At 36.7% G+C, this 26,888-nt stretch overlaps 1 protein-coding gene across 4 annotated transcripts in view; it reads left to right on the top strand.

Annotated features, from left to right (window-relative positions):
- Positions 1-26,535, top strand: part of Ankef1 (ankyrin repeat and EF-hand domain containing 1) — a 61,127-nt gene extending 34,592 nt beyond the window's left edge. The window contains exons 1-10 of one of the 4 annotated variants that reach the window (XM_076851517.2): positions 4,783-5,554; positions 10,321-10,711; positions 13,918-14,117; positions 14,884-15,033; positions 15,955-16,078; positions 19,303-20,125; positions 21,481-21,707; positions 22,913-23,076; positions 24,265-24,402; positions 25,897-26,535. In XM_076851517.2, coding sequence (XP_076707632.1) covers positions 10,366-10,711; positions 13,918-14,117; positions 14,884-15,033; positions 15,955-16,078; positions 19,303-20,125; positions 21,481-21,707; positions 22,913-23,076; positions 24,265-24,402; positions 25,897-26,055 — 2,331 coding nt within the window. In that variant the 5' untranslated portion in view covers positions 4,783-5,554; positions 10,321-10,365 and the 3' untranslated portion in view covers positions 26,056-26,535. Of the gene's footprint in view, positions 1-4,782; positions 5,555-10,320; positions 10,712-13,917; positions 14,132-14,883; positions 15,034-15,954; positions 16,079-19,302; positions 20,126-21,480; positions 21,708-22,912; positions 23,077-24,264; positions 24,403-25,896 lie in introns of those variants that run through there. The other 3 variants (XM_076851521.2, XM_076851518.2, XM_076851520.2) reach the window with 3 other exon arrangements.
- The last annotated feature ends 353 nt before the right edge of the window (positions 26,536-26,888 follow it).

The raw sequence follows: 26,888 nt of genomic DNA, 5'->3' as shown, positions 1-26,888 counted from the left end.
TCATGAAATTCAAGTATTAGCAGTGCTAGCACATTACATATCACCTGGTATGTGTTTGGAAGAAAGAGAAGAGAAAGAAGAAAAGATACTGGACTTAGATAAGAGACAGGAGTGCTTGTTCCTTGACTGAAATAGCTGGACCCTGCTGACCTCTCTTCATGGAGAAACAAGCTGGTTCTATCCAGTTATTGGGCAGGTAGGCAGAGTCTGATTTTTAAATGATTATTGATCTGCTGATTTCAGCATAGCTGGTAGACTTATTTTCTAGACACTGTTTAGCCTTAAGTTCTGTAACACTTCCCTTTGAAGGACCACAAATCATGCACTTCCCTTTTTGGAAGTTATTCCCACTGTTCCCTTGCTCTTTGGGAAGAGCAGCTCATAGCTTCTACCCTCAGCTAATCTGAGAAATTTCCTTTGGAAACTGAGAAACCCTGGGGGTCCTATTTGCTGCCCTCTGAGAGCTTAGGGGAATGAAGAAGGGTAGGACGACTTTGCTTGCCTACCATGTTTTGCTGGTTCAGATCTCCAGTGGAAGCTTCTTGTCTTCTGAAATCTCCAAATGAGAAGCAGGCACCATCTATGTGGCCTGGAATACCTATCAATGTCAACAGCTCCATGTGCAGGTCTCTGTCCAAATTGTGTGACCCACTTGGACTCAGGAAAAGTTCGGGAGTCAAACTCTTAACTTTCCTAAATTCTGCCTTCTCCAGAATACGAATCTCTTCCCTTATCATCTCCTGTTAATACAACCTGTGACATGACTCGGAGTGGGATAGGGTCAAAGCAAGCATTTGTGACAAAGTCTCTCTGGAGCATACCCATACCTCATCTAGGCTGGAGGATGAACTTGAAAGAGGCAAAAACGTGACCTCTCTAATATCATAAACAACTTTATGCTCATGTATTTTATTACTAATTCATCTTGTTGCAACAGAGTGCCTTTCTGTTAGGGTTCTACCTAAATCTTTGTTGATAGGAGCTTGCTTTTTGGTACTTGGGATACAATATGCATTTTAACCAATATCCCAAAGTTATTCCTATACACTAGAAAATTTTAAATGACAGACTTATCAGCTTCTGGGCTTCTATGCCAAGAGAAACAAATTAAAATTAGAAATTAAGCAAAAGATAAAATGACAACTATTATGAGCTGAAAACCCATCTGTATATTGACAAGATATTCCAGGCCTCCAGGCAGAATTGATGAGATATCAACCTAAGCATATCTTGGTTACATTTCAAAATTAAAAGAATGAAGGAGAAATGTTATAAACTGTAAGGAATAAATAACAACTTACACACAAAGAAGAAAGGGAAAAAAAATAGCCAGACATGGTGGCACATGTCTCTCAGGAAGCTGAGGCAGGAGGATCTCAAGTTCAAAATCAGATTCAACTTAATGAGGCCCTAAGTAACTTAGCAAGACCCTATCTCAAAATAAAAAAACAAAAGAGATTGGGGATGTGGGTCAGTGTTTAAGGACCCATGGGTTCAATTCTTGGTACCAAAAAAAAAAAAAAAAGGAAAAAAAAAAAGAACAAACATCTGGTGATGGACTTATCATGTGCTAGAAAGGAGGAAAATAATTATCTGTTGTAGGAGCCCTCTTCAAACAAAGACAAGACTATGCAGCATGGCTAGGATCTGTGCTTGTATGTGTGATTGTCAGACAATGTTGCACTTTTAATAATCACGTATGCACAGTGTTTCTCGGATACTCACTGCGCATGCAAAACTTCTCTGACACTCAGGATGCGTGTGAAACCCTGCTGGAATACCCCCCTATGCCACCTGTACCTGTGCAGTTCTGTTGTAACTTCCTTATGATTTTATAGTATAGAATACCCATGTGAAATGTATTTTTCCATATAGGGGAAACAAAAGGTCAAATATGTAATGGGGGGTGGAGGGGAAAGAGGGACTACATAAGGTGCAGCTCTACTGCCTTCAGGATTTTGGATGAGAATCCACCCAGTCAGTGCCAGCACAAAATACTTCCTGTTGAACAGCCCAGTGCCCTGTCTCTCCTTTCGTGAATCTGGCAACATCTCCACTAAAACAAAATGGAAGGAGCTAGACAGTAATGGAAAAGACTTACCGGGTGCTGAGGAAGAGAAAGGAACCCCAGAAATTTAGTACACAACTGAGATAGATTTACTTGTCAGGGTGAAATAAAGATATTTGCAGATTTGCAAGGAATCAGAGAATCTAGCTTTCCTGTAGTCCATAGTAAATCTTGGAGACAAAACTCTAACATAAAACAAATGATCCAGACAGAAAAGCAAAGGTCTGGGGATAAAAAGAAGGAAGTGGAGCCCAGCATGGCGGCATACACCTGTAGTCCTAGCTGCTGCAGAGGCTAAATCAGGAGGATCACCTCAGCCAGGAGTTTAAGGCTAGACTCGAAAATAGCGAGACCTTGTCTCAATAAAGGAAAAAAAAAGTGATAACCAAAGAAGCTTTCTGTGTAGGTAAATTATTAGATCAGATGAAAATAATAGTGAAGGTTTTTTATGCCCCATCTTTAATCCCTCATCCTAATCTTGGGAAGTGAATCTTTTGCTCTATAACTTTATCCCCCAAAATTAGAGGCTAAAAACAATAAATATTATTTATTGATTTCTGTAAGTCAAGAATCTGGAAGCTGTGGCTCTGGTTTTGGGTTTCTCTTGAGGCTGTAGTCAGTATGTCAGCCAGGGCTTCTGGCATCTGATGGCTTGATTGGAGTAAAGGACTGGCTTCCTAAATAGCCACACACATGGCTGTTGGCAGGGGGCCTGCAGGTCCTGACCGCATGAACCTCCCTATAGGACTACTGAGAGTCCTTATAACATGGCAGCTGGCTTCCCTCAGAGCAAACATTCCCAGAGAGAGAGATGGAGAAGCCACCATGTTTTTTTTATGACCTCATCTCAGTTGCTACACACTGTCACTTCCATTTTATTCTATTCATTAGAATCAAGAGAATAAATCCAGCATATATCAATGGGAAGAGGAATCAAGCTATACTATTTTGAAGGCAGAGTCAAAGGATGTGTAAAACTTTTAAAACACCACAATATTGTTATTATTTTCTGAAACCCCAAAAATGTTATTTAATATCCTCAGGTTTTACTGAGGAACCTTATTGGCCAAATTACACTGTTAATATTGTATGCATGTATGAATATGTCAAGATTCAACCATTATGCACAATTGTAACCCACTAATTAAAATGTTGGGGTGGGGGGAGTCAATATACAAATGAGCAAACACTAAAATAAATAAATCCCCCAAGCTTATACGCACATTGCGTAATGTTGCTGACTAGACACCCAAATGTAGTGAGTCTGACTAGACACCCAAATTTATAACTAGACACTCTACCCAAGAAAAAGGAAGACATATGTGACAATAAAAAGCAAAAGTCAGGATAGCAGCTAAATAAATAAAGTAAAAATTACCAGAAATGGAAGCAGAGATTGATAAAAATACACTTGTTTCAAGAGTTTAATACACTCTATGAATTAGGCTGATAAGTGACATTTCCAAACCCTACTAGGGCAACAAACTAACTGAATTGTGAGGCTCTGCGTACACTGAGAAGCAGTTATTCAAAAAATGATGCTTAGAATCTGTTAAAATAATTTAAGAGTTATACAGTAAGTACTGAAGGGTGAATAGTGTAGTTTGACAATAAACTTATATATCTCCAAGGAGATAGAATAAGAAATGTTTTTAAAAAATTTGATCATCCAAAGTCAAATCGTGAAAAACCATTTACAACCATTATATTGACAAAAAGTTTGATTTGTTCACACATCAAAGTTTTGATTTGTTCATACATCAAGTTTTAGCTGAGACACACGCACTGCTGAAATTACATAAATTCTTACACGTACTGGGAAAACAAGTTGTCATTATCTTGTTATACATAACTTAGGACTCATAAATTTCACTTTTTACTCCATATCTCAGAGGAACTCTTGAACTTGCTCTTCTAAACACAATGTCCAAGCATGATCCTAGCAGCATTTTCATTGCTTTTTATAGCAACATCCCAAATGTTCATCAATAAGTAGAACTAACTTTGAAGGGGTATGGAATGCTCATACATCTATTAAGATAAAGGAACCACAATTAAACACATCCACAAAGATGCATTTCACAAATAAGATGGTGAAAGGAAAAAGGTCATAAAAGCAATATGTACCATTCTACCCCATCTGTATAAATTCTCAAAACATGCAATACTGACTAGACATTATTTAGGAAAGAATTCATATGAAACAATATATTTCTAAAGCCCTTGAATATGGATATTTCAAATACAAAATCCAGAATAGACATTATCTATGCAGACAGGAGGGGTAGAATCAGTATTGGGAAGAAATATACAGGGATTTGGCAGTAGAAACAGACTTCTCTTTTTATCCTTTCCTCCCATTTCCCCCAATCCCTCCCTACTTTCCTCTCTCTTAGCTTACTTTTTGCTCCCCTTTTTTATTACTTTTTGTTACTTTTTTCCCACAGCCTTCTTTTTCATTAGTCATGGAATGCTTTGATTTTTGTACTTTTTATAAAATATTTGTGTGTGTGTGTATGTGTGTGTGTGTGTGTGTGAGAGAGAGAGAGAGAGAGAGAGAGAGAGAGAGAGAGAGAGGTCTTTAGAAGCTCTTATACTGCTATTTAAAATCCATGTTTTACATTCACATAAACAAACAAAAATTTTCATTATTTGCCTCTGAAAAAGTGTTCTAGGGAAAGGGAGAGGGGTTATGGTGCATTTGTAGGCTTTGAAATAAAATCATCTCCATGATATATTTGCTCCCACGTGTGCAGAAATATCTTTAAGGCATGTATATCTCCCAGAGTGTGGAAAGAATATCTCTGGGAAGATTTACAAGAATCTGCAACATCTGAGAATAAATTCACTTTTCATTTATTGTATAATTTATTGAATTTTTCATTTAATCCTTTCTAAACTCATTGGATGTTTTATCATTATTATTATTATTATTATTACCATATGCAGCTTTACTTTTCTAATTAAATCACGTTCTGCTTGAGGGCCAGAGGCAGAAAAGAAAATGAAAGAAGGACAGAATCTTGGAGACCTCATGATTTCTCCCCTCCCTCCCATTCATTTTCCTGGAAGCAGCCACAATGGGGGCGGGCAGCGGGCGGGGCGAAGGCGAGCCCCGCCTCTCAACGCACCTGGGCGGTTGCCCTAGCAACCGGCCCTGCGTGGCCCACGCTCACAATTGGCTGCAGTCTCTGCGGCTCCCACCCCGCCCCCTGAGCTCACCTGGCTGAGCGCTTGCCCTCTGCGGCCCGGGGCCCATGGACACTTACACCCTTCGCTGCTGGACACGCGCCTGCTCGCGCGCTCTGCCTAAAGGGTCACCTTTTGATTCTGGGCGCGAAAGCCAGGCTTCCAGAGACCAAGGTCGGCTGGGAGTCAGCCAGAGCACAGAGAAAGAGAGCCCGGGCAGCCCCGGAAAGGCCTCGCGGGCCCAGGAGCATTGGTGCCCGGAGACACGGGGCTCCTGATCGTCCGGAGAACTAATAGGTGAGATGGGTACCTTGAACTTGCTACCTAGACTTTCCTCGAAATTACATCTCTATCTACTCCTCTCTCCTCCAGATTTTTCTGAGGCTTAAAACTGAATGGCTCAGTTGAGAGCCAACCCCTCTATAAACCAACGCTTACTGATGAGCTGAAGCTCATGAAAGTTTAATTTATTCACAGAGAGCCTGTACTGTGAGACTTTCCTAAATACTTTGTAAGGATTATCTCATTCTTTTCCCATTCAGCCCAATGTAGTGAGTCCTATTATTATCCCTAGTTCACAGATGGAGAAACTGAGGGACAAACTAGGTAGGTTGGTGTAAATAATGATGCAGGAGAGGGAGGATCACAGAGGATTTCCCCCCTCAAATCCTAGACTCTTTACACTGTGCCAGCCTTGTCTTTTTCTAATGAACCTCCCTATTTCATATACCCATTTGAGAATTTAATGAGCTGTGTGTCTCCCTATCAAGGCAAGAAGCACTTGGACACACACACATATTCATAAATTTTTATATGATTTCAAGGTATTCAGAGCCCAAATGTACACCTCCTTCCCAAGTGAAGACATTCTACTCTATTCCATTTTCTTCTGAGGTTGTCAATACTACTGATTAGCCAAGATGACTCAGGCCTTGCTGAGGAAAAGTAAAAGTGTGGTAGTGTGATTACCCTATTTGGGATAGTATATGCTATGCCACTTACAAGGTACCTAGGGTTAGAGGGCAGGACTTTTGTTATTGCCTCCCGAGGTGGAGATTTTGGTCAGTCTTGATTGTAAAGGATCAGGGTACAGAGTGCTACCCTGTCCCCAGAGGGGCATTCGCTGAGAGAGATGAATTTTATACTAAACTGACCCATGATTGGAAAATGTTACATGCTGCTGATTCTTTGAGATGAATGGTATCACAGACAACATTGAAGCCTCTGATTAGGAAGTTTCTGTCCTCTCAAATGAAGTGGCAGTGTACTGACACAATCAATAAGCTATTTAGGAGCATCTTACTTTAGTCTGAATATGTTATATGAATGTATGCAGTATGATACTGCACCTGACCAAATATGGCTACTAATCATAAAACATGCCCTAAAATAGTAGCTAAAATAAGTGTCACCAAGCCACACAGCAAAAGTCAAGTGGATAACTCTGAAACAGCTTATGGCTTTACTCAGACCCTATTCATATAATGAATCTAACAAGTGACATTCTCTGGTTCCTAGACCTCCTCCATACATTATAAACAGATTCGAAGGGAAGAGAGGGGCTATAGCAAACAGGGAATTGAAACCACCAGTCATGTGATCCCTGATGTCCCAGCAGCAAAGATGGAAACACTAAGAAAAACCAGGCAAAGAATGAGGAGTGAAAAAAAAAAAAAAAAAAAAAGAATGGGACACCAGCATGTGTTTGACATTGGTGATTGCTCTCCTCCTTGACTTCTCCCAGTCTTAGCTGCCCTGAAACTGCCAAGACTTCATAACTTCCTATAGATCAGACTTAGCGCTTTCTCCTAACTTCCTAAATTTTATATTGTCTCACAGATTCTAACTCAGCATGCCCAATGATTAACTGTCTACATTACCTGACCAATTTGGACCTTGTCCTAACTGCCCCATCTCACACACAGGGATCTAATTGCTCAAACCAGAAACCTGAGAGTTTTCTTTGAGGCCTTCTTATTTTAACTTTCCATCATTATTTATTGAGAAAGTAATTATCAAATGCCTCATATGAATAGGTTTCTAGGTGGTAGAGGAATAATGCTAATTAAAATGTAGGCTTCCATGAAGGCTGTAGTCTAGCGGGAGAGAGAACACAATTCATAGATTAAATATCTATCTGAACTATTTTCAGAGAATCCATGCTTTGGAGAAAATAAAAAGGAGAAGGTCTAACATGGTGGCTGCAGTTGAAATGTTGAGAAGCACCAATCAATAGAAGGTCTGAGCCAAGAGCACTCTCAGGCAGAAGGAACAAGAAGTGCAAATTCAGGGGCAGGAATAAACTTTTGTTCATAAACAAAAAGAAAGCCATTGTAACCTGAGATCACTGAGTCAGGGGGAATTGGGGAGAAGTGAGGTCAGAGGGGTGGGATTATGAGACCATAGTGAGCAATTGAGATTTATTCTGCTGCAATGGAAAAGTGTTAAAGTGCTTTTAGAGAACTTTTTGTCATCAAGGTAATGTTCTGCATCTTGGTAGGGGTATGGATTATACAGGTATATGCATTTGTCAACCTCATGGAATGACACATTTACTACTTATATGTTTCATTATATTCAAAATATAAAAAAATATATATTGAACTCCAGTTAAGAATATGTATACTGAAATATGTCTAATTTACTTTGAAGTGGATCAAATATGAGCTGGGTTAGTGAATGTTGGAGTGGATAAATATGTAATAAAGCAAGTAAATAATTACTGGTAGGATCTCTGTGATAGATATATGAGTGTTCAATACACACTTTATGTTTAAAAATATTTATCCAAAACTGTTGGGGAGCATGATCCTAACTAATCTATTTATCTACTTTTTAGGGGGGGTAGGACTTGAGGTTGAACTCAGGGACACTTGACCACTGAGCCACATCCCCAGCCCTGTTTTGTATTTTATTTAGAGAGTCTCACTGAGTTACTTAGCACCTAGCTTTTGTTTAGGCTGGCTTTGAACTCTTGATCCTCCTGCCTCAGCCTCTGGAGCTGCTGGGATTATAAGTGTGTGCCACAGCACTTGGCCACTAATCTACTTTTTAAAAAGATTATTCTGGCAGTTGACTAGGGGACCCAAGGGGACTATTATGGAACAGTGAGACAGATTACAAGATTAGAAATTATTTGACCTAGCATAATAGCACTGGGTTGAAGTCAGAAAGTTGGAGATAAAGTTGATGGTATTTGCTGGTGAAATTAAAAAGTGAGAGAAGGTTTGTGAGGCACAGAAAGATTGAAGGATAACTCTCGTTTTAATCTGAGTGGTTAGATGGATGGCAATGCCACTATTAGACTGGAGAGCAATGTAGAAGGTCAAGGTGCTATCAAGAGTTCTGCTTGGACGTGTCACATTATAGATGCCTATTAGACATCCAAGTGAGAATGAAGAGTAGACAGTTGGATAGACTGTTGAACTCTGAGGAGAGTCAGCAATGGATTCCATAAGACATGAAGTTGAGGGTGAATAACAGATGCTAAAAATTGGGCCAAAGTTCAAGAAAAGGGATGAGTCACCAAGGGAGTTCCTGAGGGTGGAATCCTGATGACCTTGTTCCATGTGCACTCCAAAAATTAGACATTTAACAGATGAACAGGAGCCAGCAAAGGAGAATGAGGAGGGGTGAGGGATGATGTAGGAATAGAAATAAGCATGGAGATGTCATAGTTGCCTATAGAGACTAATTTGAAGAAGAATCATGTGATCAAAAGTACAACTCACTGCTCTAGAAAATGCAGATGAGGGAGCGAGTTTGTGGTTGGGGTGAAAGATGGTACAGAGTTTCAGATTTCGTAGTGAGAATTTTTCCATTGCAAATGTTAGAGGCCCAGCAAACACAACTGTATGCCAAAATAAGATATGTGGAGGCAGTGGGGTATATTTACTCACGAAAGCCTGAACATAAATTGGTATAATGGAACCCAAGCTACAACTCATTTCATCCATCGTTGCTTTTCTTCATCTTTCAAACATGTGCTTATTCTGCGATAGGAAGGACAGTTCCTGAAGCCCCAGCCCCACATTCTGTCGTTCAATAACTTCAGCAGAAATAGTCTTTCCACATGGTTCTCACAGAGGATTCCATAAGACATTGATTGGCCACGGTCGGTTATGAGCATGTTTCAGCAATTTAGCACACCTGTAGAGGGTTGGTTTATTCAAATGGGTCGTGCCAAGGTCACAGACCCATTCCTATGGCAAAGAACAGAAAGAACAACCCCATTCAAACTACCTAAAATGGACTCCCCTTATGACAATGGGGTTCTTGTCCCAGAAAAAAAAAAAACGAAGGAAGAAAAGCAAGCTGGGCATACCTAGCATGGCCTACCACTCAATCCAAAACAACATTTTTTCCTGTAAACAATAAAAGGAGATAAAACTACATATGACCATCATGATTTAACAGTGGGGTTCTTTATGAAAGTTCGTAGTTATATCAACCATTGAACTGCCTCAATCCGAAATAAGGTGACACAAAAATCATTCTCACAACTTTGGTATCTTACAGAGCCCAGTAGATTCCTATTTGTAATGAGCACCTCAAAAATCCAATACATTCTTTATAATATTTTTAAACCATTGAACTTGTCTGATGTCTACATGGTGGGAGACATGCTGGTATGGAGACACATAGACAGGAGCTCAAGTTCTTATTTTGGCAATTGTGTTAACCTCACCTTCTTCAAGAGTTTACCCACCAACTCTACCTCCAACATCTTGGATAAAATGATAAAGCTGTGGTGAGGAGAGAAGGTTAAAAGAAATACCAAAAGAGTTACCTAGCCAACTAATAATAAATTATGTGATGGAAGCATAAGTTTTATAAAAAAAAATTCAAACTTTATGTCACATGAATATTTTTTGAATTCATATATAATGCCTACTTTCTGAAATCAGTTACAATAAATTATAATAATTCTTCATAATAAATAACCTGTCTTTTTAGGAACATATGCTTTGAAATATTGCAACTTAATAAAAGTAAAGATGATACAATTAATCTGGAATTCTTTCTTTTCTTTCTTCTTCTTTTTTTTTTTTAAACTGCTGTAGTTATTATTTTAGTACAGGAAGCATTTTTAGAGAGGCTGGTGAAGCATGTCTTTAGCAGATAAGAGACTTGAGAACTTGCAGATCTACAAAGTTCTTCAGTGTGTTCGGAACAAAGACAAGAAACAGATAGAAAAGCTGACCAAACTTGGATACCCTCAACTGATCAATTTCACAGAACCTGTTGATGGACTCAGTGCTCTGCACTTAGCCTCAGTTTCCAATGACATTGATATGGTCAGCTTTCTCCTTGAACTTGGGGCTCACCCTGATGTGCAAGACCGAAATGGCTCTACTCCAACAATGAAGGCTGCAGAACTGGGCCATGAACTGTCAATGGAAATACTAGCCAAGGCAAAGGCTGATATGACTATAGTTGATAATGAAGGAAAAGGTAACAGTCCTCACATTCTATCCAGCAGAATAAAGTTCAATTTGTAGCTAGACGTCAATAAGATAGGCCTTTTTGTTTTCCAACCTTAGAGGTGAAATTACTCAGGATTTTAAGTGAAAGTTTAGGTTGTTATTCCTGTACCCAAGGATCTTGCATCCTCATAATTTTATCACAATTTAAGTATATCTTAGGAAATCCCAGTTCTGGCTTATTGAAAAAGGAAGTTAGTATTAAATTAATCTATGTTTGGTAGGTTTTTTTAAATGAGGAAAATTATCAACATTATCCATACTGTATTACTATAATCATAATTATTCATATATAAATTATTATGTAGGAACAAAAGATGACGGAGATGATTTCTTATTCTTTACATTTTCAAACCTTAGCTAGTACTAGACCTAGGACCCCAGAAGGATTCTGTCACATCTCAATTATTGTCTGATATAGAAAAGACTTGTACCCGGAAACTTGAGAGGACCAGGGTGGATTCTGGTATATACTCCCAACTTTCTAGGGTGAAATTTTTAATGTACTCGGAAGTGGAACTCAAGTCCTTAGAAATGGTGTCTCAAGGATTATTCAGGTAAAAAACTGTACTTCCATGTCCTATGATCTCCTCTAATTTCATCTCAAAACCATGGTCTGCGGCTTCTTGCCTAAACAACTTCAGGTTCAGTCAAGTCATGAAAATCACCAGGTTACTTCCCACTGGACTTAATGTGAATTGGTAGATTGAATCAGTTTTCAAGGGAATTGCTCTAAGTGCAAACCCATTAACATGTCAGCTTTACACCGGAAAAATGAATCCCACTTTATAATGTTAGTGTTTTCTGATAGAAGCAAAATCTACTTTTGTAGCTCTCTCCAGGCTTGCTATTTGAGAGATGACTTGCTTAAAATAAGAAGAGAGAACAAAGGAGAAGAAAAATTAAATTTAAGAGAATCACATAACAAAATTTACTTAAGATCATTTAAAAGTTAAATGTGGTTTAAAATGTTGAATCCTGAAAAAGCAGAAGTCTCTTAAAGCTTTACAGTATACTATTTAAGTGTGTTTCATGGACCATTGAATCACTGGGATATTAAGAGTTTTTCATGTAAAATTGGTCCCACCATTGAATTTATTAGAGAACCAATGAATAAAACAAATTTAGATATGTATCTTTCACACTATTAGACCAAAGATGCAAACATTTTCCATATTTATTTAACCATGAGTTAGTTTTTCCATATGCCATTAAATACATTTTGAACTTTGTATAATAAATGTTGAGGAACACTCAATATAATGAAAAATTTTTCAATATAATGGAAAAATTTCACTTAAGTTTGAAGGAAAATGTAAGTCATATACAAATCAAACTGAGAAATTTTATAGCATAAAGATCTAAAATTGTAAATTTTTTAAAAATCAAGGTAAAATCAGAAACAAGGTCAACTAAATATTCATAACAAATAGTATAGCCAATATGTTTAATATATATACTTGTTTAAATATTAAACCAGTCAAGGTTCTGGGAAATTCATGTATGAAAAAACAATCAGAAAATCATATGGGAAGAAATTGAAAGCAAAAATAAAACTTGAAACAAATGTGAAATCTCATTTCCCACGGAATCTTATTAGTTGATTAGGTATAACCCATGGTTTGCCCATGACTCCGGGTTTCATCCTTCATCCTTGAGCTTAGCTCACCTTTGTAGCATCCTTAGCTGGGCCCCCACTTGCCAAACTGCTTTGCTAATTCCATAGTAATATCTCGGCCATTAACATAGTCCTTCTCATTGACTGCTGTGTGACTCACTGTACATTATTTATAAAGGATAAGCAAACATTTAAATGGCTATGTTAGGGAGGATGTGAGCTATGTGACTTTAACTACACTTTACCCTTGATATATCTTATTGATTATTCTTAATCAACTTTTCTTAAGGCACAGGACTCCCTTTCAATCTTCAGATTCAGTTTTTTCAGTTCAAGGAAATTTTATTCTATTCTATATAATTGAAAACAAATTACAGACATGCTGAAACTTCTTTGCCTCTGGACTATTCCATCCTCTCAATTACATTTTTCTTTGTTTTTCCTGTCCCTGCCCATGGTTTTGGCAGCATCTGCACTTTTTTTTTTTTTTTACTGCTTCTAATTTGATGTTCATTTCTTTCAGTGGTTTTATTTTTCTTTACCATTGCTTCTCTAAGTTCTGCTGGCTCAATTTCACCTTTTTTTCCTTCTGTTCATCTTCTACGTTCCTCAGTCCTTCTTTTTTGGTCTTGGTCTATCTTTGCACTTCTATTTTAGAACAAGTTGTATTTGATTTCTTTGCTGACATAGGAAATGGGTCAGTCATGGTATGGTTTTTCTAGTATTCACTTGTTACCTGAATTTCATTACCAAGTTCCTTACCTTACCTGGCTTTCATTACCATGTGACTTACCTTACCTGGCTTTCATTATCAAGTTCTTTACCTTTTATGCAGAATCTTTTTCATATGTCACATGTTATTTTCCTTTTGGTCATTGTGCCTCTTTGAATGAAGCATCCTTTTTGAGAGAGCTCATTGCAAAGTCAATTTAGAATTTGTTGGATGACCAGGACTTCCTTACCAATAATCTGCCCCAGGGTATAACAATGCCATTGTTATATGTAGTACATTTCCTATAAAGATTATGTTGATGTTGTATATGTTATATGTCCTGGGTATGAAGAGTTAGCATTTTCCTCTCTTCCTTGGAATAAAATTGTTTGCCAAAGTGGCAGAGCTGTTTGCCCCATCTAGTTTTTCATTTCACTGTTATTATACTGAAAGCCTGCTCCTTGCAAACCTGATCAGAGGGAACCCAGCCATTCACCACACATCTCTGCAAATTCTAACAAGGAACACTTAGGTATGGACTGAAAGATGCCAAATCTTGACAAAGGCTCACATACGAGTGCTTCAATTTATCCTGAAATCAGATCCTATAACATTTAGTTATTACTATTTTCAAAATTGATGACAGATCAAGTTTCTCAGTTTTTATTTTTCTGTTTCGGTATTTTTAGTTGGTTTCAGAAGGAAAACCAAGGCAGACATGCCTGTGCTCTACCATTTTTAGTTAAATATGGATTTTCAAATGATCCTTTTTTTTTTCTTTCCTATCATATTCAAATATGTGTAGGCTGTTAACTAAATGCTCTTTGGGGATTCTATTTTTCTGCAGGTGTTTTGTTTTACTGCATTTTACCTACGAAGCGGCATTATCGTTGTGCTCTGATTGCCCTCGAACATGGTGCAGATGTCAACAATATTAACTATGAAGGAAAACCAGTATTCCTTAGAGCTTGTGAAGAAGCACATGATATTAAAGACATGTGCCTGACATTTTTGGAAAAAGGAGCCAATCCCAATTCTATCAACTCAGTATGACTATCCCTGTGATTATAAATATTTCTTTATTCTATTACAGTGTCATATTAGTATAAATTTTGCATCTAAATATGGTAAAATTACCCTGTCAACTTAGAGATTTTTTTGTTTCTACTTAAATGCTTGAAAATGTTATACTTTCATGATAGTGTTGTAATTCCACAGTATACTTCCTAATTATGTTTTGAAAATTGGTACTTATTGTGCATAATGTCAAAATATCATTGTAGGAAATAGTAGAAGAGATATCACTGATGCCTAATCAAAATTTATCCCTTTTTGGAAATAAAATATATATATTTCTGCTATTTCTCATGTACATTTGTTTTTATACTTGAATTGTCTAATTTTATTGAGTTTTCTTTTAATGGTCACTTCCAGAATCACACAAAACAAAATATATTTTCTTCTTACTAGAAAACACCAATGACCTAATTTTAGCCTATATGACACCACTTTATTTTTTCCCCCATTTTTACTTTGTTTTCTCTTCAAGAAGGACATCTTCTTAGCAAGGTGTTGTCACAAGGTGTAAGCCTGACTATGATGTTAAAGTTGTTGTGTTTTGGACATTGATCCATTGTATGTACTTCCTTAATGGTTTTTTTTCTTTATATGAAAATGTAGAGAATAAAAATTTATCAAGTGTAAAGTTAACGTCATAATGGAGTCAACCCATATTTATACCAAATTCATTACTGAACACGACATAATGGGTGTAAACAACATTTAAACAACACTGGATCTGTTTCAAACTCAGTCCACAGGTCGTACGGCTTTAATGGAATCATCAAGAGAAGGGGTGCTGGAACTAGTTCGGGGAATGCTGGAAAGAGGAGCCGAAGTGAATGTATTTGACAATGACAGACATGATGCTGCTCATTTTGCTGCCAAAGGAGGCTTTTTTGATGTAATAATCCACTCTTGGCTTTAAAATTTGTTGCTATAATTTTCTTTTTCTCAAATTATTTCATGTATCATATAGGTTACACTTGGGAAGTATTTTTTTTCAGTTACCTGTGTTGTTTTCACAACTTGATTTCCCTAAACATAAAAATTTAAACTTTAACAACATATTGTAGCTCTTTATTCAGGTTTATCTACTTGCTGATTTATTCACTGAATATTCCAATAAAATTTTGTCAGTGTATTTGACAATGAAAATTTCTGTCACTGGGACCACCCTATTTCGTGCCTCCCTAATGTTTTAGAATCTTCAAAGTATGGTCTGATCTAACTGTAGGGAGAATAATGCTATCATTCCCTTGTCTCCCTACTGTGTGTGCACATCTAATGATATGCCTGATTTTTTAAACTCAGAATACTCTGACATTTTGGCAAAGGATGTGTCATAGATACAGTGACATTGCAGAAACAAAATGACAACTAAGGCTCTACCCTACTTTTTAAAATTCTGAATTTCACTTAAAATGCCTTTAATGAATTTTATTTGAGTTTTGGCACAGTTACTTTTACTTTTTATGAGGTTTTCTTAAGTTGCTTACAATTACCAAATGATAATGCCCCAGCTGAGTATAGATTTTTCTATATCCTGAATCACTGCTGTTTGATAAAATTTTTGACAATGATAGATATGTACTATATCTGATCTGTATAATATAGTAACCCCCTGAGGCTTTTTAGCATTTTAAATGTGTGGCTAGAAATGAAACTTTTTAATTTTTAAAAAGTTTAATTTATTTCTATTTGAATTTTCAATAGCCACATGTAACTAATAGATAGTATACTAGGTAGTGCTGGCCCAGGTGCCAGTCTTCTTTCAGCAAATGTTTGTTCCTATTCCTCACAATCTCCACTGTTTATTTTGCAGATATTGAAGCTTCTTTTTGCCTATAATGGAAATATGGGGTTGATTGCAATGAATGGGAACACGCCACTTCACTATGCTGCCATGGGTGGTTTTGCAGATTGCTGTAAATATATAGCTCAACGAGGTAAAATTGCCTAGCAATTTTGTGTTTAAATTATTTATGGTTTACACATTTCACTTGTTAGTTGCTTATCTTTTTCAATAGTCTACCTTACTCATGTAGAAAGAAAATTTAAATTGTGTCCTTATATAATATATTCTGTTGAACCATGGTGGGTTGTCTTAAAAGTACAAAATCCATTTTTCCCAAAGTTTTATGTTACTGTTAAAAACCTAAAGGGGATTTTTCATGAGTTAACTAAATATTAAAATGTTTATAGTTGATTAAACCTCCTCACTTTAAAAATGCCAACATCAATTTAAAGAAGAAGAATCATTGAAAATCATTTCTTTTAGTCGGAATTTTTAGTTTAAAAATAGTCTGATATGTCCATATAAAGTTAACCTCTTTGAATGTTTCTGAGAAAATATTGAGAGGTACATAAAATAAAAGGAAAAATTTTTGGAACATGTGAAATGTAATCAGTATTTTTTATTTTCTTGTAGCTTTTAAGCAACTATAAATTTAGAAATATAAGCTGTATTATGTATAGTACAGCATAATGAGCTCCATAAAGTGAAAAAATTAGCAAGTTGAGTTTCAAGGTTAGATATATTTATTGTTATTTACCTTTTCATTGAATGTGCATCAATTAATTAATTCTTTAATAGAGATAGAGTTGCATTTTGCTGGATTTTATGGTTTTTTTCCAATTTATTAGAAATAGACAAAAATGTAAATATAGTCCAACAACTTTCTAATAAGCAGAAAAACTATTTCCACTAGGACCTAAGTATTCTACAGTTTAAACATTAATACAAGTTAAACTAACATGTCCACATAACTAATAGTGTATAATTGATCCATTTTTAATTTTTATAAGTTCATAATCCCTTCTTCAAATAGTAATTCTTTTTAAAAATAAGGAAAAAAGCTAGATCAAATGTAATTTTTATCCTCTCAAACTATTTTACTGGTCTTAGCTTCAAATCAGTCACTATCAATCAGCAGTTTATTCTGACATCTCATTTTTTAACACTGTGTATTTCTAAAGATAACTGTCTTACTGGGTTGAGGCACACTTCTTAAACTTTCACATGTGGACTTATTTCTTACTAGGACAAATATCACCACACATGAGCTCTCTGTTATTTTCATGTACCTGGGCTAAAGTTTCAGAAAGCACATCAAGAGCTAAAGGTAGTGCTTGGGTCATGGGAAAAAGTTTTGCCACTGATTCAGAAAAGATCTGTCTTTCTGGAGGGATCCTAAGGCTGTATTTCTAAAGTAAATATCTGAAAACAGAGTTCTGTGGAGTGTTTGAAAATACAAACATATCACTAGATCCTATACTGGTGACCCAGTTCCATAGCAGAAGCTACATTTCCATCTTTAGAATCCTATCTAAGACAATCAGAACAGCGAGAAACCATTAGCAATGAAATGCACATTTCTGAGTAAATAAGCATTTATTTAGTACTAAAATGTAAAGCACTCATAAATCACTGGATTCTTTTCTCACATTAAAATGTCTTCCTTGATACATTGGAGCCTTTTATCCATGTTAAGGTTCCTAATAGAAGGACACTGGCAAAAGAGGGCAAGCTAAAGCTGGTCTGAATCTTTTGACCCTTCTTGTTGAGGTGGCTTGAGAAGTGTAGGAAAACCAAAAAAAAAAAAACCCCAAAAAAACAGATTCCCTGAATAAGCAAAATAGCTTAGGAAAAGGAGTAGACTTGCATTACTATAGAATTATTATGATATGGACTTCTACTATTGAGATCACATTCTCAGGACCTCTTTCCTCAATAAATCACTGTTCTTACAACTGTCCAATATAACCAGGCATGGTGGCACACATCTGTAATCCTAGTGACAAGTGAGACTAAGGCAGGAGGATTGTAAGTTTGAAGCCAGCCTCAGCACCTTAGCAAGACCCTGTCTCAAAAATAAAAAGGGCTGGGGAAGTAGCTCAGTGGTAGAGAGGCCCTGGGTTCAATCCCCAGTATTGAAACAAACACACACACACAGATAAGTAAGCAACAACAAAAATACAACTGTCAAATACAGAAATTTTAGAGTCTTTATTGACCAAATAACCTTTCTGAATTTTTCTATCACTAGTAAAATCATTAGCCTTATAAATATGTAATGTTTGACAATACAAAAGTATTAATCTTGAAAAATATTGCCAAGATTTTATTTTTTATTTTTTATTGAGCCACCCCCTTTTTTATTATCTTTGGGTTTCCAGATGTCTTTTTTCTTCTCTCAAACACACAAAAGTAAATATCATGAACCCTATAGTACCCATCTATGTAAGCATCTTTTTGACAAGGAATTAAAACCACAAAGTGTTGGAGAGTCTTGTTTGCATGCAGCTACTTGTCATTTTGATTGGTATCTGATTGGATGACAGACAATCCTTTCTGATTATGTGATATTGGCAAAACAGTAGCTTAGCCACCTTCTAGATTGGAAACACTGGAAAGAGCATCTTTGTTGTCTGAGTTATTTATACACGTGAAGAAATTTCAATGTCTCAAGACACATTAGAGAGAACACCACCTCCTTGGTGTGCTGTTAAATAGATTCCCTAATGCACTCAGAAAAGTTTCATCCTTTGGGGGATGAAGTCTAAGTTGCACACAAATATAAATTTGGAATTCTCAGATTTGATTAACAAATTAGTTTTCCTCTGTAAAGGCTGTATATGACCTCAAGACAAAATAGTGAACTAGTATAAATTACCTTAATTTAATGAAGAATGCAAGTCAAATATTAAGATTGTGTGAGTGGTTTCTTTTTGAAGTCAATCAAAAAGAAACAAGTGTCTTTCAACATTACAAGCTGAATCTAGACACTTCTCTCCAAATTCCAAGGTACTCTTGCTCTTTTCCCATTGATATAAAATCTCCTCAGCAAGCATCCCATTTAATATTTATTTCGACTATATTTTTTTCCAACATTTCTATCTATAGAGATAAGATCTCTCACTCCTTTGTAAGTAGATATAAAATTGCAAACTCATCTCTGTCAGAATTCATAAAAGTGAAAGCCACAGGGAAAAAATATGGCTTAATTTCATAATTACAATAGCTAGCTGCCCTTTTCTCTGTGTATATATAATTTTAGGATGAACTTTTGACTAATAACCCCAAATTGAGAAAACAGTTGGATGATCATCAGTTGTAGGACCACGCAGATGCCTTGGCACCCATACCTAATTATGATGTTTTGTGTTTTAGGATGTGAATTGAAATGGAAGAATTTAGATCACAAAACTCCAAGGGCTGTGGCCAAAGAAGGAGGCTTCAAAGCAGCAAGCAAAGAAATACGACGAGCTGAGCGAATTGCTAAAAAACTGGAAAAACCTGGAGTCAAAAACCCCAATCCAATGTGGGCCCTCAGGTTACATGATTGGTCCATAGAACACGAGGCCCTCCTTCGGGAAGGCTTTTCCTTTTTAGACAGAGGAAACGGGACAGTGTCCAAGGAAGACTTTGTGCTGATCTTGGAGGATAAGCAAGAGTACGCAACCCCTGAACAGCTGGCCATCATAGCTCAACTTCACGAAAAGACCCGGGATGGCGGAGTCAACATAAATGATTTCTTTAAAGGAACCAGATACTTAAGCAAGTCTTTTGTCTTGGGATCTTATGGGCCTAAGAAAAAGAAAAGAGGAATGGGCAAAAAGGGTCGGAAAGGCAAATTTGTTTTACCCCTCCCAATCTGCGTCATTCCTGAGAGTGTCTTTCCATTCAGGCCAGATGGTGGGCCTCCATATTACATGATTGAAACCTACCAGAATGTAACTGATTGCAGCCGGTTTAATCAAGATCACCCACCTGAACATCCCATTCAGGATGATTCTTCTTGGTACATTGATGATCCAGGGAAAGTATTTTCAAATATTAATTTCGTCACCAGGGCCGGAGACCTGGCATCTCTGAAAAAGGCTTTTGAAGCAGGAATACCTGTGGATATGAAGGATAATTATTACAAAACACCACTAATGACAGCGTGCGCCAGTGGAAACATAGATGTTGTCAAGTTTCTTCTTGAAAAAGGGTATGTTTTGTTGTTGAGTGACATTTAAGTTTGTATGAGTGTTCACATTTCAAAGAAGTAAAAGAAGGTCCTAAGAAACATTCAGCTCAGAATTTTAATAGTATGGGAATGTGTTTCAATAACTAAATAGATCCCATATGAGGATTCAGGTTAATGACAACATAGAATTCTGTGTGTAAAAGACAGTTTGCCAGTGACAGTTGTACAGAAAGTAAAAGCCAACTAAGTGTTCACTCTGGGATTAGAAGAGACTTCTAATTATCACTGTTTTCCTGTGACAGGATGACTCATTTTGGTCTCAGTGTCTCACCTGGAAGTTGTGGAGTTAAAGCCTCTTGCTTTGTGGGGATCCCAACAGAGTCAAACTGGGGGGATGATGGACAGAATAACTAAGAACATGTTTCCCTCCCTCCATAACCCACCATTCTCTTTCAGAGGGGGCAGTCTTTCCCTTGGTTCACTTATAATATCTTTAAAATATCAAAACATGATGTTTTTATTTAACTTTTAATACTAAACAGTTGTTTTGGTTGAATTCCTGCATCTACCATAGTTGTATAACCTGCCTTAAGTTTCTTAACATTTCTGTGCCTCAGTTTTCTCATTTATGTAATGGGGCTCTAAGGGACTCATCTCAGAATTTGTAATCAATTAAAGGCATTGACTTACGTAGAGCACTTAATGATGCAGTAACTGCACACTTGAAAAATGTATCGATGTTGTTATTACTGAAACATTTAATGTCAAAGACTCAAGTTTGTATTCTCCAAAGAAATGTGAAATCATTAAGGAGAACTTGAACTTTTGGATAGTGAAATCCTAACAAGCTCCAAAATTTTAAATAATATATTGTAATGCTTTAAATTACATTTTATCTTTTACATCAATTTCTATCTTCACTGGATCCAGTTTTATAATTTTCCTGGATTTTAACCTTTGTAAACATTGTAAGTACCTTTCAAGCTAAACAAAATGTGTATGTCCACAGTGTTAAGACTGTCAAAGTAATGCAGAATAAAGAGATTACAAAAAATTATGGCACAGGGTTGGCAAATTAACAACTGATAAAACTGTCCAAAATTGTACTTACCTTTTTAGGTCCCAGTACTTAGAGCAACCACAATTTTTAATTTGTGCATCTTTTTTTTTTAAGAGAGATAGAGAGGAGGGAGGGGGGGAGAGAGAGAGAGAGAGAGAGAGAGAGAGAGAGAGAGAGAGAGAAAGAGAGAGAGAGAATGAATATTTATTTTTAAGTTTTCAGCTGACACAACCTCTTCATTTTATGTGGTGCTGAGGATGGAACCCAGCACCCCGCTTGAGCCTCATGCCCAGCCCGCATCTATCTTATTTTACAGGGCAAACGTTAATGCAACAGATAATTTTCTGTGGACTCCACTTCATTTTGCATGCCATGCAGGGCAGCAAGACATTGCTGAGCTGCTTGTTAAGTCTGGAGCTACCCTAGATGCACTTTCAATCAACAACTCAACTCCCTTAAGTCGAGCCATTGAAAGCTGCAGACTGGATACTGTAAAATACCTACTTGATATTGGTGCTAAATTCCAGCTGGAAAATAGAAAAGGTATGTGTTTGTATTATTGATGGTTGGGGGTTAGTGAAGGAGAATTTATGTTAGATTCCACACCCCTCCAATTCTGTTCTGATAGAAGCATGTTTTCCCCTGTGTTACTGGTACAAACATGAGCCTTAGTTAAATGTTATGAAAGTTCTTCTTAAGTACTTTTAAAAGCATTGATATTTAAGGGCCAGTTCTTTGTTTGCAATATGTTAGGGACTTTTATAAAATACAATAAAAATGATTTAGTAGAAATGGAAGCCCAAGCTTCTCAATCATTAGATTTAAAGAACAACAAAAAAAATTTGAAAAAGACTATCTATTAAATAGTTCTATAATTTCTTAACACTTAATTTTTGTGGTTATTACATTGTGGATCAGGAACCACTGATTTGTGGACCTGAACTAGTTTGCAGGTCACAATCTGAGTTATCACTGCTATGTTCAATTCCCAACGATTGGCATGCTAGAGACTCTAGAGACCTTGGATTCCTCTAATAGCTGTACAAAGTCATTCCTAAATTGAGGCTTCCTTGTCTCTAGGAAGTAAACAGATGGCCTACCCTAGGTCATAAACACCACACAGGAACAATTAAAACATCATTTAAATAAATACTTAAGCTCCTTATGTGGTAGTGTTATTTTCTTATATTGGAACCCATTGCTTCTTTTTGCTCTGAGACTTTGCTCATATCTCTGGCTTCTTTGGGCTGTCCCTGAGTCAGATAGAATTGCACCAGGAGTACCTGATGATATGACAGGTAACATAATACCCAATCACCTGCCTGAGCACTTGTGAGCAAGCACCAGCTTCCCCAGGCCTTTTGGAATTTACCTTCTTACAACATGGAAAAAGGAAGATAAGTTAAATTTATTACACAAAAGGAAATGTTTGCAGTGTGGGGAGAAAACCATCAGTTGGATATTCAAAATATAATATTCCCAATCCACTTTTTAAGAAATGTAGTTAAAAGAAAAAAATTAATTTTTGTCAGTAAATGGTGCTTTAAAACCACAGAGTTTTATCGCAGGATCCACCTTTGAAGGATATCCAATCTGATTTATGAATTTACATGGTTAGCTTTAGTAATCACCCTGACACTGCATGCTTAAAGCTATGATGCTGAGGTTTTTTTGTTTCCACTGCCCCCCACATGGTTTATCATTAAATCCACTTATTAAAACTCTAAATTTATGTTTGTTTTAAACAGGGCATAGTGCCATGGATGTTGCAAAGGCATACGCCGATTATAGAATAATTGATTTGATTAAAGAAAAGATAGATAACTTGCCTAAAACAGTAGACAATCAAAAAATGAAAGGCAAGACACCTCCTAAATTGAAAACTGAAGGCCCTGAAATTAAGAAAGAGGAGGTAAGAAAAGAGCTCAATTACCCATTAGTAACTGGAACTCATTAAAAACTTGTTGGGGGTTTGGATGGGCAGGAGCATTATTTATGTGCTATTATACAACTGGGCAAAGTCATACACAGTGCAAACTTTTAAAGAAATATCCAGCAAGAAGTTTCCAATTACTGAAGACACTAAAAAGTGTTCATTGAAAGCAGAATCTGCACAAAACCAAATATATTTAGGATGTTGTAAAACAATGGTCTAGGAGATATGTGTAAATTTGCATTGTACAGATTTGATGTCATGACCCAAGCAGGGAAGGGGGAGGGTTTTGAAACCTTATGAAAAATAATGTAAAGCATGGTTTTCCTTCCTTTTGATCTCATACTCTTTCATTGCCTACCTTCTTCCCTGTATCCACCCAGGAACTTTAATGAACTCTACTGAACTCTGGGATATGGAGCCACTTGTAACTTGGATATTCAGCAAAGTGACTCTAGCAGGTTTCGAATGTGCCACATTGACTGTACCTGGTAATCTGGAGTGGTTTAGGAAACCCTAAACTGCCAGCACAAGGTTGAGGTTGCTGCCTATGGGTTACCAAGGCATCAAAAGTTTGCCATTATCAGGGAATGTGCACATTCTTGGTTGGAAGCATCTTTTTTAAGAATTCTTGCAATTCTTCAAAGAAAATTCTTAATTCTAAAATCTTAAAAGAAAAATTCTTGCAAGACAGAGGACTAGGGAAGAAGGAAGGAAACACTTTCGCTCACTCATGCCATCAAATTGAATAGGGTTGGGGAAATGTCCATGGTAGGAAGTAGAAAGAGATTGTAGGCAAACATTAGAAAGTACCACTGTGGAGAATGGGAAAATATTAAGAGGTGAAGAAATTTCAATCTGTCGGGGCTTCTGCTATCCAGGCATTTTCATTTTAGAAGGACTTCATCCTTCTCCTTAATGAATAGCCACAGGTTAAAGGTAGATATTTTGAAGACCTATCTGATCTGTCCCTGATACTATAAAATAAGTAGAGTTAAACAAAGCAAACTAATATAAAAATTTTCTATTTTATCTCAAATTGTATCTTATTTAGTAGTATTTTAAAGGTTTTTTCCTGGTTTCAGAGTAATATATAAGAAATCAAATAATAATATCAGAAAGTGAATACCAGATTTGAAATTTATAGTTTTAAAATCTTGTTTCCAGGAACCACTTTCATCCGTTTATGGTATGCCCGTCATATTGGAGGAAAAGAAAATACAAAGGGATAATGTGGTTTATCTCAATTCATTGATTACCAGGGGCTATACCAAGAAAGTGGATATCACATATGTTCCACAAAGGGTAAGTACTTTGGAATAGTGTGGAGCTCATGATTTTATTTTTCAAATGTTTTCTATGCAGACCATCCAAACAAATGTCCAAAATTTATCTTTCATGGTTACTACTTGCATGTGTTCTTTTGCCCAGGTCCTCCTGCTTTCAATTCAAGATATCCATCTGTTGGATTCTAATATCTGGTTTCCCCTTGTTAGCATTTCTATATTAACATTTAAATTTTCCTTAAAAGATTAAAGTCTTCTTTGGTCAATGATATTCCCTACAGTCATTTAGTGACAAAGTTCTATTGATAGTTCACCTTGGCACTTCTCAGAACCAGCCTTTCTTTATACTCACAACAAGCATCTCACTTGGGAGTTTCTTACTAATTAAGACTAGATATATTCAATAGTCTCTTAAAACATCTTCAATTGTGGATGAATCTATATGTGGAATTTTGGAGAAGTTGTCTTCCCAACGCACATCAAACCCTACTGAATAAGCAATGCCTCCTGTATGAAAATAGTTTTGACTTCCACGTCAGACATAAAGGTAGTAAACCCAGATGATCTTCCAGTTCCTTTTGCTTTCCTGTTTTGACACGATAAAAATGAACAACAGATGGCCTGAGGATAACTAAGGATAACTGAAGATGAATTAATTCAAGAACATTTCTGAGCTCAGGTCCCATATAGTCATCTCCAAAGTAGTGAGTTTCAGCTAACCAATGTATATAAGAGTGGAGACAATGTTAAAAATACATTTAGAAGTTAATTTGATAATTTCAACTTATCAAAAATCTTCCTAGAATGGAACCACTATTTGACCCAGTTATCCCACTCTTCAGTTTATACCCAAAGGACTTAACAGCAGCATATTACAGTGATATAGTCACATCAATGTTTATAGTAGCTCAGTTCACTATAGCTAAACTATGGAACCTACCTAGGGGTACCCTTCAACAGATGAATGGATAAAGAAAATGTGGTATAATATACACACTCATCCTTAAAGAAGAATGGAGCTGGAGAAAATAATGTTAAGCAAAATAAGCCAATCCCAAAGAATCAAAGGCCAAATGCTTTCTCTGGTGTGTGGATACTAATTCACAAAGGGGGTAGGCTAGGGAAGAATAGAGGTACTTTGGATTAGACAGATGGGAATGAAGAGAGGGGAGGGAGGGCATAGGGGTGAGAAAGAGAGTGCAATGAATTGGACATTATTACCCTATATGCATATATGATTATATAACCAGTGTAACTCTACATCATGTAAAACCAGAAGAATGAGAAATTGTACTCCATTTATGTATGATGTCTCAAAATGCATTCTACTGTCACGTATAACTAATTAAAACAAAATTTTAAAAAGCTGCTTAGGTCAGGGATATAACTTAGTGATGGAGCACTTTCCTGGCATACACTTAATTAAAACTGTGTAATGAATATTGTCTGGATATGAGCATACTTGCTAGCCATCATGCTCAATAGCTGCTTTGGGTCTGGGGGTTTATTTCAGATTTGGAGTCCTGAAGCCACAACAGCCGAGCTGATCAGGAAAAGGGAGCTACGGCGGGAGAGGTTTACTTATGAGGTGGACTTTGAGGATTTCATGATGCCTTTTCAGAAGAATATCACTGAAAAAGCCCAAGCATTGGAAGCTGCTCTCAAGATCTGAATCACAGCAGTTTCTTTATAGGGTAAATTCTCTGAGGTACAGGGATGGAACTTTGGAGAAAGTCAATGTTTCTATCAAAGTCAAAATCCCCCAATTAAGCATTCATTACCAAATATTTGTTATTTTCTTTAACATCCATAAATGTTCTGAGATATATAGTGAAGATGTGCTTTATTTTGCAATGAATGGCATGTTACTGTGGATAAATCCCCCAATCACCAAAATGTAGTAGAATATCTGGCCTTTGGGTATAAACATTGCTGTCAAAAAAAATCTGCCTGATGTATGCTGTAATGTTTAGTAAAGATAAAATTCTAGTAGAAATTGATTAAAAGTTTAATATAAGGAAGATGAAGTATGCAGTTGTTTAAGGAAGGAGTTTGTTTCTCATATATCATTATAAATCATGTGACTTAAATACCTTGGGCCAAATAAATTTTGGACACTCACTTCCCTTCCTACTCTGGGACTGTAAGTCCCTCAGGCCTGACTTTCAAATGCCAGAGGGCTACCTCTAGCACTTAAACTTGAACAGCAGAGCAGAAGTGCTTGAGAAATCACAATCCGCTCTAAGCAACTCTCAGTCAATGAATGAATACATTCAGATCCCCCAGCTCTCTGGTAAGATTTTTCTGCAGTGTACATTCTCATAAGGCCAAGTTTCCCACAGTGGTGATTGGTGTGATAACTTACCCTTCATTACCACTTTCCTTTACCTGTTCCACTCTTCCCCTCCTTTGCTAGTTTTAATTGACATTACCTCCCAAACACACCTAATCCTTGTCTCCTTTTGCTTCTGGAAGGGCCTAAACTAAGACAAACATCTATGGTAT

The sequence above is a fragment of the Callospermophilus lateralis genome, chromosome 3 (genome assembly GCF_048772815.1).
Source record: "Callospermophilus lateralis isolate mCalLat2 chromosome 3, mCalLat2.hap1, whole genome shotgun sequence".
NCBI lineage: Eukaryota > Metazoa > Chordata > Mammalia > Rodentia > Sciuridae > Callospermophilus > Callospermophilus lateralis.
This window is presented reverse-complemented; position numbering and strand designations above follow the sequence as displayed.